This window comes from Centropristis striata, chromosome 1, assembly GCF_030273125.1.
Source record: "Centropristis striata isolate RG_2023a ecotype Rhode Island chromosome 1, C.striata_1.0, whole genome shotgun sequence".
Lineage (NCBI taxonomy): Eukaryota > Metazoa > Chordata > Actinopteri > Perciformes > Serranidae > Centropristis > Centropristis striata.
Window position 1 is genome coordinate 28,530,172 of NC_081517.1, and position 19,550 is coordinate 28,549,721.

At 39.5% G+C, this 19,550-nt stretch overlaps 1 protein-coding gene and 1 long non-coding RNA gene across 2 annotated transcripts; both read right to left on the reverse strand.

Annotated features, from left to right (window-relative positions):
* Positions 1–1,088: 1,088 nt before the first annotated feature.
* Positions 1,089–8,484, reverse strand: LOC131977431 (spore coat protein SP96-like). The gene is made up of 4 exons (XM_059340730.1): positions 8,354–8,484; positions 8,176–8,249; positions 7,775–7,846; positions 1,089–1,291 (listed from the first exon to the last, which is right to left on the reverse strand). Exons 2-4 carry the CDS (start codon positions 8,230–8,232, stop codon positions 1,118–1,120), a joined length of 303 nt encoding a protein of 100 aa, XP_059196713.1. The 5' UTR covers positions 8,233–8,249; positions 8,354–8,484; the 3' UTR covers positions 1,089–1,117.
* Positions 8,485–13,817: 5,333 nt separating this feature from the next.
* LOC131978070 (uncharacterized) lies at positions 13,818–14,547 on the reverse strand. The gene is made up of 3 exons (XR_009394929.1): positions 14,472–14,547; positions 14,083–14,139; positions 13,818–13,955 (listed from the first exon to the last, which is right to left on the reverse strand). It is a non-coding gene; the product is annotated as an uncharacterized LOC131978070 (long non-coding RNA).
* Between the last annotated feature and the right edge of the window lie 5,003 nt (positions 14,548–19,550).

Sequence of the window (19,550 nt, forward strand, 5' to 3'; positions counted from 1 at the left end):
GCACCCAGATACTCACCTCATCACTATCATCTGAGCGCTTGACTCGGCTCTTTTCCTCAGAGACCTTCAGTTATAGATAATCTCACATCAGAAACTGTTTTGATGGACATAAGTATACAAAGTATACCACAACAGCAGATAAATGAACATGTGACTCATAGATACTTACCGGGATGGAGGAACACAATACCGTGAAGGACGAAATCAAAATCAGCAGCTTTTTAGGATTTTACTGTAATAGCCACCTAGTGTGTTGTATTTTGCACTGGTCCTCCTTCGGTCCAGCAAGTCCACTTTTTAACGACATTTCTACCCCTCAGTCATCCAATCAGCTGTCAAAGTGGGCTTGGGATATAGAATTTCTATTATTGGTGGGAAATGTGATGAAACCATGGACAGTATGCAGTGGCTCATTCCAACCACAGTCACCACAAGAGTCAGACAGACACTCAGAGGTGTTGGGAAATATCATAGGTGTTGATTGTTGCTCTATCTATCTATCTATCTATCTCGGTCGGTCTGTCTGTCTGTCTGTCTGTACGTACGTAATGATGACTAGATTCTCCCAAGAAAATTGTCTCATGTTACTATTTTTAAGTTACGTAACAGAGGCAGGGTTGGAATTTGGTGTTAAGAGTAATACTAATCCAGAAACATTTTAATTGATTGCAAATACAAAGCTAAGTAAATGTGTTCTTCAAAGCTGTGAATTTATTATTAGGCCAAAGCAAGAACCTTTGCTCAATTGTAAAGTTTTCATCATACTAGTAGTAATAGTAGAGGTAGTAGCATAGATTCTATGGGTTAGTCAATGTTAGAGTGAAAGAGTGAAACAATAGACTGGAGCCCCGAGAGCTAACTCCATGGAAACACATCTACACATCTTCATTCATGTTTTTGTTGTCATACACATGGAGAAAAACAAACATATTTGGTCAGTGTTTTCCATTTATAATGTTTATTTGGCAGATCCTACAGAGAATTATGTGATTTTGATCCACATGTTCTATTGAATTACAATGATGGTTAAAGTTCTTGTTAAAAAAACATTATTTGAATTTGAAAAGAAGCAGTTATCATGACACAAAACAGGATCTGATGTCAAAATTTGATGTCATTAACCGGTGTTATTAGCAGCAGCAGCTGTAGTGGTAGTCGTAGTAGTAGCCGCAGTAGTCGTAGGATTCAATAGTTGAAGAAGTAGTTGCAAGATCTGCAATGACTGTGGATTTAGGGCAGTGGTAGTGGCAGCGGTAGCGGCAGTGGTAGTGGCAGCTGTAGTGGTAGTAGTCTACAGGGAAATCAGAGATGATCAGCGTTAAAGATATATTATAGGACTTTCTCTGACGCTTTATAATAATTAACATTTTGTCTCGAATGTTAAATTAAAGAGGAAAAAGAAAGCACTCACCTCTTCAGAACTTGAAGAGCTAGAGTCAGACCGAGCAAATCGTTTGTGCTCCACATCCTGTAGAAAAAATGCACAAGTTGCAAATGTATTAAAGGTATCAACATATAACATCCAGGGCTGGATCTATGCATGTCTTGGGCCTTCTTGCTACCAGGGGCCCAGACAGAGGTGTAAAAAACATACATTTCTTAGACAATGAAAATATTTTCTACAGTATATGTTTAACATTATTTAATGGAGGCCACAATAAATAATGTTGAATGTTAATAATGTAAAAACATTCACAATCATGCCAATGTGCATGAAAATACAATACAATACAGTTATGCAGTAATGTATCCCTTTAATCTGACAACACTGGTGATGATATTTAATGTTACACTTACAGGAGTAGCCAGAATGATGCTCAGGAGGCATCCCAGCACAAAGACTTCCTTCAGCATGGTTACAGTGATCGGACCTAGTAAAAAGAAAATAATAAAGATTTGTGGAGAACAATCATCACCAACCTCAGACAGAAAAGACAGAAAAGAAAGATTCTTATAATAATTATATTATAATTACCTTCAAGTTCAACTTCAGCAGACTGTCTCACAGATGGTCGAGGAGGTTGTTTTGTGCTGCTCTGACTGTTGAGCTTTACTTATATACAGCAACAGGAGCGGATGTGATCTTGTTAGCAAACAGCACTGTTGGGAAATATTAGGAAATCTTCCACATCCCAGGTGTGGCTAATGATCAGAGATATGATATGATATGTAGCTATATTTAATTATTTTTAACAAATGTTCACACATTTTTCTCAATACTGTGGTTTTTCACACAGTTATTTGTTACCAAAATGCAGTTCAACACAATCAAACACCCAACATGCACTAATACAAACACAAGTAATACAACACTCAGAATGAACTCTTCTACCACCACTCTGACAACATTTGTCAATCATTACACCTTGCCTTAAAACAACATGTTTGTATATGTCCCAGAATGAATGAATCATCCTTATTATTAACAAATGTCTCAAACAGCAGCACACAATGGATTACCTGCAAGAGCCTAACCAAAATCCATAGCTTATCCCTCAAAAGTAAATAATTCTGTCAATAAACATCAGTAAAATCAGAGTAATAACAACAGTATCTTGGCAACATAATTTTCACTGCTAGTATTGACCAACATTCCCCCTTTTCTTTTTACTGTATGAAATACTGCAATAAGTTTGTCATGTTTTATCAATCCCTGGTAATCTTCTGTAGACTTGTCCAGACATCCAGCATTCAGTCAAAAAGGTTTGAGGAACAGAGAGTTAGGTGTGTAGAAACGTTTCATCATCCTGGGATGAACTGTAAACCAGTCTGTGACTGGGAGAGAATGGTGAAACGCTTCATCGTCCCAAACAATTACAAAATGCCCTTTTTCCTCACCTGGCACAATTATTTCACAGAGTTCAGGTGAAAGAGGCCTATCCATTGTTATAGGTTACAATCGTTACAGTGAATCTGTTGATTATGAGGTGTTCAACAGAGGTTAAACTGTTTCTATAGAAAACAAAAACAAAATGGACTGAGTTTTGGTGGTGTTGGCGAGTTTATTGAGAAAACAGTTTTAAGAGATGTGCTCATTTGACACATTTTTGTGTCAAAGGAATAAAAAGATCCAATGAAAAAAATCTGGAATAAAAATCAATGGCTGTGCTTTATATTATAAGTGAGGGAAAAGCTTAAGGACTCATGATCAAAGGAATTTCCTGTTTAAAATTGAAATCTTAGCTGCTGAGAAAGCCAAAGTCTCCAACAGAACACCTGAACTGCAATTGCAACTAAAATTCACTGTATGGAGAAATTGATTTTAAGACTATGTAAAATAGTGAATAAGGGGGACCGGAGGGTGTGGACCAATTACTGTGGAATCACACTTCTCAGCCTCCCCGGAAAAGTCTACTCCAGGGTGCTGGAAAGGAGGCTCCGGCCGATCGTCGAACCTCAGATTCAGGAGGAACAATGCGGCTTCTTTGCCCTTGCGAGACTTCTGGAGGGGTCATGGGAGTTTGCTCATCCAGTCTACATGTGCTTTGTGGACTTGGAGAAGGCTTACGACCGTGTCCCTCGGGGAGTCTTGTGGGGGGTACTGCGGGAATATGGGGTACCGGGCTCGTTGCTACGAGCTATCTGGTCCCTATATAATCAAAGTGAGAGCTGTGTCCGCATACTCGGCACAACGTCAAACACGTTCCCAGTGGGTGTTGCCCTCCGCCAGGGTTGCCCCTTGTCTCCGATTCTGTGCGGGGGGAGGAAGGGGTACGGTTTGGTGACCTTAGAATTGCATCTCTGCTTTTTGCAGATGATGTGGTTCTTTTGGCTTCATCAGACCGGGACCTCCAGCACTCGTTGGGGCGGTTTGCAGCCGAGTGCGAAGCGGTTGGGATGAGAGTCAGCACCTCCAAGTCTGAGGTCATGGTTCTCTGCCGGAAAACGGTGGACTGCCCCCTCTAGGTGGGGAGAGAGGTACTGCCTCAAGTGAAGGAGTTCAAGTATCTCAGGGTCATGTTCATGAGTGAGGGTAGAATGGAGCGTGAGATGGACAGGCAGTTTAGTGCGGCGTCAGCAGTGATGCGGGTGTTGTACCGGACCGTCGTGGTGAAGAAGGAGCTGAGCCGGAAGGCAAAGCTCTCGATTTACCGGTCCATCTATGTTCCAACCCTCACCTATGGTCATGAGCTTTGGGTAGTGACCGAGAGAACAAGATCGCGGATACAAGCAGCTGAAATAAGTTTCCTCCGTAGGGTGGCTGGGCTCAGCCTTAGAGATAGGGTGAGGAGCTCAGACATCCGGAGGGAGCTCGGAGTAGAGCCGCTGCTCCTTCGTGTCTAAAGGAGCCAACTGAGGTGGTTTGGGCATCTGGTAAGGATGCCTCCCGGGCGCCTCCCGTCCAACTGGTAGGAGGCCCCGGGGAAGACCCAGAACACGGTGGAGGGATTATATCTCTCTCCTGGCCTGGGAACGCCTCGGGGTCCCCCAGGAGGAGCTGGACGTGGCTGGGGAGAGGGGCGCCTGGAATGTCCTGCTCAGCCTGCTGCCCCCGCAACCCGGCCCCGGATAAGCGGAGGAAAATGGATGGATGGATGGATAAAATAATGGAAAAAATAGAGTACTGTGCCTTTAATCATAAACAGTAACCATCAGAGTAATAACAGTATCTTGACAACATAATTTTGACTAAGTTTGTCATGAATGAAGCTGTTTGGACAGACAGACAGACGGACGGACGGACGGACGGACGGACGGACGGACGGACGGACAGACAGACAGACAGACAGACAGACAGACAGACAGACAGATAGATAGATAGATAGATAGATAGATAGATAGATTACTCTGATGAAATGAAAGCTTCATATCATACGATCCAAGTGTGGTGGCCATCTCTGATCCCTAGCCACCTCTTGAAATGTCGATGTAGAAGATTTCCTAATATTTGCAATTTCCCAACAGTGCTGTTTGCCAATGAGATCAAATCCGCTCCTGTTGCTGTATATAAGTAAAGCTCAACATTCAGATCAACACAAAACAACCTCCTCGACAATCTGCGAGACAGTCTGCTGAAGTTGTGAAGACTTGAAGGTAATTTTAAGAATCTTCTGTTTCTGTCTTTTCTGTCTGAGGTTGTTGGTGATTGTTCTCTTCATCTGAGCAAATCTTTATTATTTCCATTTTCATAGGTGTGATCACTGTAACCATGCTGAAGGTAGTACTTGTGCTTGGATGCCTCCTGAGCCTCATTCTGGCTCACCCTGTAAGTATAACATTGTCACTATCAATACCAGTGTTCTTACATGTTTATACCATTACTGTTATGGTAAACATTTGGATTTTCTGCAGACGGACATGGAGCACAAACGACTTGCTCGGTCTAAGTCTGACTCTGGCTCTAGCTCTAACTCCAATTCTGGAGAGGTGAGTTCTTCCTATTTCCTCTACAATTCAACAGTCAAAACACCCGGATGTAAATTATTGCAAAATGTCTTAGAAACTCCTCTGATGTGTATTTGACAATGAATGTTTCTGAATTTCTTAAAGAGTACCACAACAGCGACAACAACGACAACAACGGCAACAACAGCGGCGACGACAACGGCAGCGACAACTACTGCTGCAACTACGGCGGCTACTACTCTGTCAGCTGCACAGATCTTGCAATTGCTCCAGGCCTTATTTGGATAATATCCTGCTACAACTACTACTACTACAGAGGAAATCAAATAAATTGATCTGCAATTTAACCAATTAATAAGTGAATGAATGGCTTAGATTTTTGACATCTGCTTTGTTTTGTGTCAGTATGTCTTCATGTTTTACTGACAACCAACACATTGTCTGAATCATTGTAGTTCAATTCAACAAACAAATGAAATTAATGTAGTGTAGTGTCTGCCAAATAAACAACAATCATGGAAAAAGTTGTATTCAAAGATATTTGTTTTTCTTTTTTTTCCCCCATAGGGCAATGTATGGATGGATGGATGGATGGATGGATGGATAGATAGATAGATAGATAGATAGATAGATAGATAGATAGATAGATAGATAGATAGATAGATGTACCTCATATTGTAGTCTAAGTTGATGGTGAATTATTGGTTAAGATGTCACTCTTACATTCTTCGAGAGAGTATGATATTGCCAATGTCAATCCCTTTTTTGATCAAAAAAGATCAACCAAACATATTTAGACCCTGATTATTCAAAGCAAGTTGCAAGAAATGGATATATTTTATCATTTATATTATTTATTAAATTTTTGATTCAGAATGCTGCTGCTCAAGTCCTCACTAAGTTTAAAAAAAAGGATCACATCAGTCCAGTTTTGAGGTATCTGGTACACCAGTTTCCTGTCTGCCCAAGAATTGTTTATAAAATGCAACTATTAGTCGGTACAAGGAAACTTAATATATTGATGTTTTGGCAGAAACATTTTAGTCTCAGAAAGCTGCGATAGTATAAAAGCTGTCTTCACAGTTACACTCTTAATGGGTGGAAACAAAACACTAAGAGGACAATCACTTATTCATACATATATTGCTTTATTCAAATTGTATAACATTTCAGACTAGCTCCAGTCAGTCAGGTGGCCAACTTATTTTCCGATTGGAGGGATGACAGGTGGGACAGGTGGAAGGACGGCTGGATGGTGGAAGGATGGGTGCAGGTCCCCTTTTTAAAGACATTTCTACCCCTCAGTCATCCAATCAGCTGTCAAAGTGGGCTTGGGATATCGAATTTCATTATTGGTGGGAAATGTGATGAAACCATGGACAGTATGTGGTGGCTCATTCCAACCACAGTCACCACAAGAGTCAGACAGACACTCAGAGGTGTTGGGAAATATCATAGGTGTTGATTGTTGCTCTATCTATCTATCTATCTATCTATCTATCTATCTATCTATCTATCTATCTATCTATCTATCTATCTATCTCGGTCGGCCTGTCTGTCTGTGTGTCTGTCTGTCTGTCTGTACGTACGTAATGATGACTAGATTCTCCCAAGAAAATTGTCTCATGTTACTATTTTTAAGTTACGTAACAGAGGCAGGGTTGGAATTTGGTGTTAAGAGTAATACTAATCTAGAAACATTTTAATTGATTGCAAATACAAAGCTAAGTAAATGTGTTCTTCAAAGCTGTGAATTTATTATTAGGCCAAAGCAAGAACCTTTGCTCAATTGTAAAGTTTTCATCATACTAGTAGTAATAGTAGAGGTAGTAGCATAGATTCTATGGGTTAGTCAATGTTAGAGTGAAAGAGTGAAACAATAGACTGGAGCCCCGAGAGCTAACTCCATGGAAACACATCTACACATCTTCATTCATGTTTTTGTTGTCATACACATGGAGAAAAACAAACATATTTGGTCAGTGTTTTCCATTTATAATGTTTATTTGGCAGATCCTACAGAGAATTATGTGATTTTGATCCACATGTTCTATTGAATTACAATGATGGTTAAAGTTCTTGTTAAAAAAACATTATTTGAATTTGAAAAGAAGCAGTTATCATGACACAAAACAGGATCTGATGTCAAAATTTGATGTCATTAACCGGTTCTATTAGCAGCAGCAGCTGTAGTGGTAGTTGTAGTAGCCGCAGTAGTCGTAGGATTCAATAGTTGAAGAAGTAGTTGCAAGATCTGCAATGACTGTGGATTTAGGGCAGTGGTAGTGGCAGCTGTAGTGGTAGTAGTCTACAGGGAAATCAGAGATGATCAGCGTTAAATATATATTATAGGACTTTCTCAGACACTTTATAAAAATTAACATTTTGTCTTGAATTTTAAATTATAGAGGAAAAAGAAAGCACTCACCTCTCCAGAATTTGAGCCAGAGTCAGAGCTAGAGCCAGAGTCAGACCGAGCAAATCGTTTGTGCTCCATGTCCTGTAGAAAAAATTCACAAGTTGCAAATGTATTAAAGGTATCAACATATAACATCCAGGGCTGGATCTATGCATGTCTTGGGCCTTCTTGCTACCAGGGGCCCAGACAGAGGGGTAAAGAACATCAGCTTCTTAGACAATGAAAATATTTTCTACAGTATATGTTTAACATTATTTAATGGAGGCCACAATAAATAATGTTGAATGTTAATAATGTAAAAACATTCACAATCATGCCAATGTGCATGAAAATACAATACAATACAGTTATGCAGTAATGTATCCCTTTAATCTGACAACACTGGTGATGATATTTAATGTTACACTTACAGGAGTAGCCAGAATGATGCTCAGGAGGCATCCCAGCACAAAGACTTCCTTCAGCATGGTTACAGTGATCGGACCTAGTAAAAAGAAAATAATAAAGATTTGTGGAGAACAATCATCACCAACCTCAGACAGAAAAGACAGAAAAGAAAGATTCTTATAATAATTATATTATAATTACCTTCAAGTTCAACTTCAGCAGACTGTCTCACAGATGGTCGAGGAGGTTGTTTTGTGCTGCTCTGACTGTTGAGCTTTACTTATATACAGCAACAGGAGCGGATGTGATCTTGTTAGCAAACAGCACTGTTGGGAAATATTAGGAAATCTTCCACATCCCAGGTGTGGCTAATGATCAGAGATATGATATGATATGTAGCTATATTTAATTATTTTTAACAAATGTTCACACCTTTTTCTCAATACTGTGGTTTTTCACACAGTTATTTGTTACCAAAATGCAGTTCAACACAATCAAACACCCAACATGCACTAATACAAACACAAGTAATACAACACTCAGGATGAACTCTTCTACCACCACTCTGACAACATTTGTCAATCATTACACCTTGCCTTAAAACAACATGTTTGTATATGTCCCAGAATGAATGAATCATCCTTATTATTAACAAATGTCTCAAACAGCAGCACACAATGGATTACCTGCAAGAGCCTAACCAAAATCCATAGCTTATCCCTCAAAAGTAAATAATTCTGTCAATAAACATCAGTAAAATCAGAGTAATAACAACAGTATCTTGGCAACATAATTTTCACTGCTAGTATTGACCAACATTCCCCCTTTTCTTTTTACTGTATGAAATACTGCAATAAGTTTGTCATGTTTTATCAATCCCTGGTAATCTTCTGTAGACTTGTCCAGACATCCAGCATTCAGTCAAAAAGGTTTGAGGAATAGAGAGTTAGGTGTGTAGAAACGTTTCATCATCCTGGGATGAACTGTAAACCAGTCTGTGGTTGTAATCCAGATGTGCTCATTTGACACATTTTTGTGTCAAAGGAATAAAAAGATCCAATGAAAAAAATCTGGAATAAAAATCAATGGCTGTGCTTTATATTATAAGTGAGGGAAAAGCTTAAGGACTCATGATCAAAGGAATTTCCTGTTTAAAATTGAAATCTTAGCTGCTGAGAAAGCCAAAGTCTCCAACAGAACACCTGAACTGCAATTGCAACTAAAATTCACTGTATGGAGAAATTGATTTTAAGACTATATAAAATAGTGAATAAGGGGGACCGGAGGGTGTGGACCAATTACCGTGGAATCACACTTCTCAGCCTCCCCGGAAAAGTCTACTCCAGGGTGCTGGAAAGGAGGCTCCGGCCGATCGTCGAACCTCAGATTCAGGAGGAACAATGCGGCTTCTTTGCCCTTGCGAGACTTCTGGAGGGGTCATGGGAGTTTGCTCATCCAGTCTACATGTGCTTTGTGGACTTGGAGAAGGCTTACGACCGTGTCCCTCGGGGAGTCTTGTGGGGGGTACTGCGGGAATATGGGGTACCGGGCTCGTTGCTACGAGCTATCTGGTCCCTATATAATCAAAGTGAGAGCTGTGTCCGCATACTCGGCACAACGTCAAACACGTTCCCAGTGGGTGTTGCCCTCCGCCAGGGTTGCCCCTTGTCTCCGATTCTGTGCGGGGGGAGGAAGGGGTACGGTTTGGTGACCTTAGAATTGCATCTCTGCTTTTTGCAGATGATGTGGTTCTTTTGGCTTCATCAGACCGGGACCTCCAGCACTCGTTGGGGCGGTTTGCAGCCGAGTGCGAAGCGGTTGGGATGAGAGTCAGCACCTCCAAGTCTGAGGTCATGGTTCTCTGCCGGAAAACGGTGGACTGCCCCCTCTAGGTGGGGAGAGAGGTACTGCCTCAAGTGAAGGAGTTCAAGTATCTCAGGGTCATGTTCATGAGTGAGGGTAGAATGGAGCGTGAGATGGACAGGCAGTTTAGTGCGGCGTCGGCAGTGATGCGGGTGTTGTACCGGACCGTCGTGGTGAAGAAGGAGCTGAGCCGGAAGGCAAAGCTCTCGATTTACCAGTCCATCTATGTTCCAACCCTCACCTATGGTCATGAGCTTTGGGCAGTGACCGAGAGAACAAGATCGCGGATACAAGCAGCTGAAATAAGTTTCCTCCGTAGGGTGGCTGGGCTCAGCCTTAGAGATAGGGTGAGGAGCCCAGACATCCGGAGGGAGCTCGGAGTAGAGCCGCTGCTCCTTCGTGTCTAAAGGAGCCAACTGAGGTGGTTTGGGCATCTGGTAAGGATGCCTCCCGGGCGCCTCCCGTCCAACTGGTAGGAGGCCCCGGGGAAGACCCAGAACACGGTGGAGGGATTATATCTCTCTCCTGGCCTGGGAACGCCTCGGGGTCCCCCAGGAGGAGCTGGACGTGGCTGGGGAGAGGGGCGCCTGGAATGTCCTGCTTAGCCTGCTGCCCCCGCAACCCGGCCCCGGATAAGCGGAGGAAAATGGATGGATGGATGGATAAAATAATGGAAAAAATAGAGTACTGTGCCTTTAATCATAAACAGTAACCATCAGAGTAATAACAGTATCTTGACAACATAATTTTGACTAAGTTTGTCATGAATGAAGCTGTTTGGACAGACAGACAGACAGATGGACAGACAGACAGACAGACAGACAGACAGACAGACAGACAGACAGACAGACAGATAGATAGATAGATAGATAGATAGATAGATAGATAGATAGATAGATAGATAGATAGATAGATTACTCTGATGAAATGAAAGCTTCATATCATACGATCCAAGTGTGGTGGCCATCTCTGATCCCTAGTCACCTCTTGAAATGTCGATGTAGAAGATTTCCTAATATTTGCAATTTCCCAACAGTGCTGTTTGCCAATGAGATCACATCCGCTCCTGTTTCTGTATATAAGTACAGCTCAACATTCAGATCAACACAAAACAACCTCCTCGACAATCTGCGAGACAGTCTGCTGAAGTTGTGAAGACTTGAAGGTAATTTTAAGAATCTTCTGTTTCTGTCTTTTCTGTCTGAGGTTGTTGGTGATTGTTCTCTTCATCTGAGCAAATCTTTATTATTTCCATTTTCATAGGTGTGATCACTGTAACCATGCTGAAGGTAGTACTTGTGCTTGGATGCCTCCTGAGCCTCATTCTGGCTCACCCTGTAAGTATAACATTGTCACTATCAATACCAGTGTTCTTACATGTTTATACCATTACTGTTATGGTAAACATTTGGATTTTCTGCAGACGGACATGGAGCACAAACGACTAGCTCGGTCTAAGTCTGACTCTGGCTCTAGCTCTAACTCCAATTCTGGAGAGGTGAGTTCTTCCTATTTCCTCTACAATTCAACAGTCAAAACACCCGGATGTAAATTATTGCAAAATGTCTTAGAAACTCCTCTGATGTGTATTTGACAATGAATGTTTCTGAATTTCTTAAAGAGTACCACAACAGCGACAACAACGACAACAACGGCAACAACAGCGGCGACGACAACGGCAGCGACAACTACTGCTGCAACTACGGCGGCTACTACTCTGTCAGCTGCACAGATCTTGCAATTGCTCCAGGCCTTATTTGGATAATATCCTGCTACAACTACTACTACTACAGAGGAAATCAAATAAATTGATCTGCAATTTAACCAATTAATAAGTGAATGAATGGCTTAGATTTTTGACATCTGCTTTGTTTTGTGTCAGTATGTCTTCATGTTTTACTGACAACCAACACATTGTCTGAATCATTGTAGTTCAATTCAACAAACAAATGAAATTAATGTAGTGTAGTGTCTGCCAAATAAACAACAATCATGGAAAAAGTTGTATTCAAAGATATTTGTTTTTCTTTTTTTTCCCCCATAGGGCAATGTATGGATGGATGGATGGATGGATGGATGGATGGATGGATGGATGGATGGATAGATAGATAGATAGATAGATAGATAGATAGATAGATAGATAGATAGATGTACCTCATATTGTAGTCTAAGTTGATGGTGAATTATTGCTTAAGATGTCACTCTTACATTCTTCAAGAGAGTATGATATTGCCAATGTCATTCCCTTTTTTTGATCAAAAAAGATCAACCAAACATATTTAGACCCTGATTATTCAAAGCAAGTTGCAAGAAATGGATATATTTTATCATTTATATTATTTATTAAATTTTTGATTCAGAATGCTGCTGCTCAAGTCCTCACTAAGTTTAAAAAAAAGGATCGCATCAGTCCAGTTTTGAGGTATCTGGTACACCAGTTTCCTGTCTGCCCAAGAATTGTTTATAAAATGCAACTATTAGTCGGTACAAGGAAACTTAATATATTGATGTTTTGGCAGAAACATTTTAGTCTCAGAAAGCTGCGATAGTATAAAAGCTGTCTTCACAGTTACACTCTTAATGGGTGGAAACAAAACACTAAGAGGTCAATCACTTATTCATACATATATTGCTTTATTCAAATTGTATAACATTTCAGACTAGCTCCAGTCAGTCAGGTGGCCAACTTATTTTCCGATTGGAGGGATGACAGGTGGGACAGGTGGAAGGACGGCTGGAGGGTGGAAGGATGGGTGCAGGTCCCCTTTTTAAAGACATTTCTACCCCTCAGTCATCCAATCAGCTGTCAAAGTGGGCTTGGGATTTAGAATTTCTATTATTGGTGGGAAATGTGATGAAGCCATGGACAGTATGCGGTGGCTCATTCCAACCACAGTCACCACAAGAGTCAGACAGACACTCAGAGGTGCTGGGAAATATCATAGGTGTTGATTGTTGCTCTATCTATCTATCTATCTATCTATCTATCTATCTACCTATCTAGTTATCTATCTATCTATCTCTGTCTGTCTGTCTGTCTGTCTGTCTGTCTCTCTGTCTATGCATGCATATTTAAACATACAGGGGCAGAGCCAGACTTTGTAAACATTCAGGGCTCAGCCCAAAACCAAGGCAGGGTCCAGAAACATACTTCCGCATACTCCCATTGGTAGATTTTCATTTTTCAAATTCAAGCAATACTTTACATTTGTCACATTTGTATATATATATAAGCCAAAGACAAAACATTTGCTCAATTGTATAGTTTTAGTAGTAGTACTAATCGTAGTAGAGGTAGGAGCATAGAACAACTCCCCGTGACAATGTTAGAGTGAAACACTAGATGGTGACATTTCCCCAGTAATGCAACTTTTGCTCCATTGATTTTCTGCTCCAGTCAGAGAGACTGAGGGGAAATAACCCAGAGTTAAAGGTATTTTAAAAAATTTAAAACATTCTCAGCTTTAGAGAAAACATTTGAGAATGGAGCCCCAGGAGCCAACTCCATAGATACACATCTTTCTACACATCTTCATTAATGTTTTTGTTGTCATACACATGGAGTTTAAGAAAAACAAAGATATCAGTTCAGTGTTTTCCATTCATGATGTTTATTTGGCAGATCCTACAGAGGATGACGTGATTTTTATCCATATGTTGTTATTGAATTACAATGATGGTTGTTAAAACATTCTGGTTAAAAAAACATTATTTTAATTTGAAAAGAAGCAGTTGTCATGACAAACTGACACAAAACAGGATCTGATGTCAAAAGTTGATGTCATTAACCGGTTTTATTAGCAGCGGCAGCTGTAGTCGTAGTCGTAGTAGTAGCTGCAGTAGTAGTAGTAGCAGTAGCCAATTGTTGAAGTAATTGTAAGATTAAGGCCTGCAACGCATTGACAGTGGTAGTGGCAGCTGTAGCGGCAGTGGTAGTACCCTACATTGAAATGAGAGATATTCATAGTTAAATATACATCAGAGGAGTTTCTCAGACATTTTATAATAATTAACTATATTAATTGTGTGTTGAATGTTAAATTAAAGAGGAAAAAGAAAGCACTCACCTCTTCAGAACTTGAAGAGCTAGAGTCAGACCGAGCAAATCGTTTGTGCTCCATGTCCTGTAGAAAAAATGCAAAAGTTGCAAATGTATTAAAGGTATCAACGTATAACATCCAGGGCTGGATCTATGCATGTCTTGGGCCTTCTTGCTACCAGGGGCCCAGACAGAGGGGTAAAAAACATAAATTTCTTAGACAATGAAAATATTTTCTACAGTATATGTTTAACATTATTTAATGGAGGCCACAATAAATAATGTTGAATGTTAATAATATAAAAACATTCACAATCATGCCAATGTGCATGAAAATACAATACAATACAGTTTGCCTGGAGTAATGTATCCTTTTAATCTGACAACACTGGTGATGATGTTTAATGTTACACTTACAGGAGTAGCCAGAATGATGCTCAGGAGGCATCCCAGCACAAAGACTTCCTTCAGCATGGTTACAGTGATCGGACCTAGTAAAAAGAAAATAATAAAGATTTGTGGAGAACAATCATCACCAACCTCAGACAGAAAAGACAGAAAAGAAAGATTCTTATAATAATTATATTATAATTACCTTCAAGTTCAACTTCAGCAGACTGTCTCACAGATGGTCGAGGAGGTTGTTTTGTGCTGCTCTGACTGTTGAGCTTTACTTATATACAGCAACAGGAGCGGATGTGATCTTGTTAGCAAACAGCACTGTTGGGAAATATTAGGAAATCTTCCACATCCCAGGTGTGGCTAATGATCAGAGATATGATATGATATGTAGCTATATTTAATTATTTTTAATAAATGTTCACACATTTTTCTCAATACTGTGGTTTTTCACACAGTTATTTGTTACCAAAATGCAGTTCAACACAATCAAACACCCAAAATGCACTAATACAAACACAAGTAATACAACACTCAGGATGAACTCTTCTACCACCACTCTGACAACATTTGTCAATCATTACACCTTGCCTTAAAACAACATGTTTGTATATGTCCCAGAATGAATTAATCATCCTTATTATTAACAAATGTCTCAAACAGCAGCACACAATGGATTACCTGCAAGAGCCTAACTAAAATCCAAAGCTTATCCCTCAAAAGTAAATAATTCTGTCAATAAACATCAGTAAAATCAGAGTAATAACAACAGTATCTTGGCAACATAATTTTCACTCTGACCGCTAGTATATGATTGATCAGCATTGCCCCTTTTCTTTTTACTGTATGAAATACTGCAATAAGTTTGTCATGTTTTATCAATCCCTGGAAATCTTCTGTAGACTTGTCCAGACATCCAGCATTCAGTCAAAAAGGTTTGAGGAATAGAGAGTTAGGTGTGTAGAAACGTTTCATCATCCTGGGATGAACTGTACACCAGTCTGTGACTGGGAGAGAATGGTGAAACGCTTCATCGTCCCAAACAATTACAAAATGCCCTTTTTCCTCACCTGAACCTCCGAGTTCAGGAGAAAGAGGCCGATTCATTGTTATAGGTTACAATCAGGATTTTTTTAAACTCTTCTTATAAATACGAGTAGAAGAATGCAGCAGATTGCAGCAGAATTTAGAGTAATTCTGTTTTATATGAGGTGTTGAACAGAGGTTAAACTGTTTGTATCGATTGAAAACAAAATGGACTGAGTTTTGAAGGTGTTGGTGAGTTTTAGTGAGAAAACACTTCAGGGATTTTAAAAGATGTGGTCATTTAACACATTTTTGTGTCAAAGGAATAAAAAGTGATCCAATGAAAAAATCTGGAATGAAATTGAATGGCTCTACTTTACATTATAAGTGAGGGAAAAGCTTAAGGACTCATTTTCAAAGCAATTGTCTGTTTAAAGTTAACATTTTAGCCGTCACAAAAAAAGAATGCAGCCAAACTCTCCAACAGAACACCTGAACTGCAATTATAAATAAAATTAACTATGTGTAGAAATTGATTTTAAGACTATAAGAACTGTGGAAAAAATAGAGTACTGTGCCTTTAATCATCAACAGTAACAATTAATAAAATATGAAAGGCTCAAAGTTATGAGACCAAACCTGTAGACGTCTTTAAAAAAAAAAAAAATCTATATAATGTTATGTATAACTTTATTGACACAGTGCTGTGGATAAGCATTGTTCTACTTGTGCAAATCATACGATTCTTTATCTTCTCTTTTCTTCTAAATAGGGCCATTATTTAACTATTGAAATGAAACTGTCTTGAAGAAGATTTTTTAGCGATTGAAACCATAGTGATGTCCTAAAAAAAATTCTGAGGCAATAAATGAAGTGAGAAGTTTTCTCATTTTGCATTGAAATTAATGGACAGAAATGTTTTTGCAGCCACAATTTTTGGTTGAATGCAGCTTAAGGCACTTCCTGGTTTGCCTCCCTGCTCAGACCCGGAGGTTGCCGCTTGATTAGAAGACATCTTAGTGTTCTCTTCCCCAGCCCCACCCTCTGTTCCAAATTATGGCCACTTTTGTCTCAGAAAAACAAGATAGCGATAGACAAAATGCCAAACTTGAGGCCTCAAAACTATAGTCCACAAACCAATGGGGGCTGGTGACTATGTGAACTTTTTTCACACAGAATAACAATCATCCTGAGACATGAGTCTGTCTGGGGTTTGGTCAGGTATAATGTGACAAAAGAGTCGTCTGACTCACTGGATATAGACTATTGAGATACGCCTGTCCTCTATTTCAGATGGAATTTTCCTCCCCAACTTCTGTCTCCACTATCTATTTTACAGGTGCATTGTTTCCATAACCAGGGCTTAGACTGTTTTAAAGGTACACAAATAAGCTGTGGTGTTTTTTACCTGACTAATAACAGGGGCTGCAAGACCTCTCTCCTGTGCTCCAGTGACACAGCACTGTCCGGCTATGCAAAACTAAGAGCAATTTTTATTCCAAACATTTTTCACTATTCCTTTAGCTGTTTCCTAAAATATGAAAGTCTTTTTTCGTGTCACTTTGCCTCCAGCGTTCTTCTTGTTGCTGATAAGTCTTTGGATACATTTTCCATTTTGGAGTCACTGTTATGTTCTTCAAACCAAACTTGAGTTGGTGGTCTAAGCTTTTGCAAATATCATTCCAATTATCTTTGAAATAACCAATTCTTTCTCCCATTATTCTTTGACATAGACAGTCGTGTAGTTTTGGGAGTTGTATATTCTACTGTGTCACAAACTGGCTCAGGGAATGTGACAAGGGGGCAGTGGTAATATAAAATAGTATCAGACTATATGAAAAGAAATATTTATATTTGAATTTTGGACAAATCCAGTTAAGTCCAGTATATTATTTCTAGATTTGATGAAATTACTATGATGAAATGAAAGCTTCATATCATACGATCCAAGTGTGGTGGCCATCTCTGATCCCCAGACACCTCTTGAAATGTCAATGTAGAAGATTTCCTAATATTTGCAATTTCCCAACAGTGCTGTTTGCCAATGAGATCAAATCCGCTCCTGTTGCTGTATATAAGTAAAGCTCAACATTCAGATCAACACAAAACAACCTCCTCGACAATCTGCGAGACAGTCTGCTGAAGTTGTGAAGACTTGAAGGTAATTTTAAGAATCTTCTGTTTCTGTCTTTCTGTCTGAGGTTATTGGTGATTGTTCTCTTCATCTGAGCAAATCTTTATTATTTCCATTTTCATAGGTGTGATCACTGTAACCATGCTGAAGGTAGTACTTGTGCTTGGATGCCTCCTGAGCCTCATTCTGGCTCACCCTGTAAGTATGACATTGTCACTATCAATACCAGTGTTCTTACATGTTTATACCATTACTGTTATGGTAAACATTTGGATTTTCTGCAGACGGACATGGAGCACAAACGACTTGCTCGGTCTAAGTCTGACTCTGGCTCTAGCTCTAACTCCAATTCTGGAGAGGTGAGTTCTTCCTATTTCCTCTACAATTCAACAGTCAAAACACCCGGATGTAAATTATTGCAAAATGTCTTAGAAACTCCTCTGATGTGTTGTGTATTTGACAATGAATGTTTCTGAATTTCTTAAAGAGTTCCACAACAGCGACAACAACGACAACAACGGCAACAACAGCGGCGACGACGACAACGGCAGCGACAACTACTGCTGCAACTACGGCGGCTACTACTCTGTCATCTGCACAGATCTTGCAATTGCTCCAGGCCTTATTAGGATAATATCCTGCTACAACTACTACTACTACAGAGGAAATCAAATAAATTGATCTGCAATTTAACCAATTAATAAGTGAATGAATGGCTTAGATTTTTGACATCTGCTTTGTTTTGTGTCAGTATGTCTTCATGTTTTACTGACAACCAACACATTGTCTGAATCATTGTAGTTCAATTCAACAAACAAATGAAATTAATGTAGTGTAGTGTCTGCCAAATAAACAACAATCATGGAAAAAGTTGTATTCAAAGATATTTGTTTTTCTTTTTTTCCCCCCATAGGGCAATGTATGGATGGATGGATGGATGGATGGATGGATGGATGGATGGATGGATAGATAGATAGATAGATAGATAGATAGATAGATAGATAGATAGATAGATAGATAGATAGATCCAGTTTGGGATCAAACACATGCTGCTTTTTTGTGATGATGTTAGTTCAAATTAGCATTTTTACTGTAGTGAGAGCATTTTCCTTAAACTAACTTTAAAATGTTCTAATCTTTACTATACAATAATTAAAGTGCTTACGTTGCAGACTTGGACACAAAAAGGGATTTCCAGGCGTGCATAAGTTCAAAAAATAAAGTTTACTTGGGTTCGGTTTCCTCTGCACGTATACACAAGCACATTAGCATGATGCTGCTCACTGTTTACATTTTCATCTCACATGCATGGTCTTCTTGACTCTTCTCATGGACCCCTGTGCTGCCCACAGTGCCTGTATAAACTTCATTTATAGACACCCTAACTTTACCTGATCAAAACTAGCTTCTAATGTGAAAGGACATAGTGCATGAGTTAATTAAATTAAATATTACAAAAATAAAATCAGGAACAAATGAATTAAATTCAGAGAATAAAATAGTACATTAACATTATAATGGGGGGTGTACTCTTTTAACTGTTCATTAACATGACCCATAATACTATGGGTACCACACTTATTATAAAGTGTTACACCTTTATGTGCCAGAGGGAATAAACTCTGTGTCCCATATCTGTATTCTTCTCAAGGTGAAAACTTTTGCAGGGTTAGGACTACACCATCAAGGCTACCTTGGCGCACTGATTTTGATTCGCCAGGTAACAATGCTGATGTAAATTGGCAAGATATTATAAATATGTATTCAATCAGTCTTATGAAAGCGTTCCACACCTTTAGGTCAATTACAAAATCAAAACACAGTTGACAGCCGATGGGACGACTGGAGGTAGAGTTTTTTCTTTTAAAAGTTCACTCGGAGATAAAAGTTCCTCAGTCTGAAATTCACCACTGGACTCTGCATTTAGCCTTTATTGT

What these genes read in the sequence shown, in the direction of transcription:
- LOC131977431 (XM_059340730.1), bottom strand. Translation starts at nt 8,232, where the DNA reads ATGCTGAAGGAAGTCTTTGTGCTGGGATGCCTCCTGAGCATCATTCTG. An exon ending in GCATCATTCTGGCTACTCCT is followed by an intron (nt 7,847 to 8,175) that starts GTAAGTGTAACA and finishes TTTTTTCTACAG; the next exon opens with GACATGGAGCACAAACGATT. An exon ending in CTGGCTCAAATTCTGGAGAG is followed by an intron (nt 1,292 to 7,774) that starts GTGAGTGCTTTC and finishes ATTTCCCTGTAG; the next exon opens with ACTACTACCACTACAGCTGC.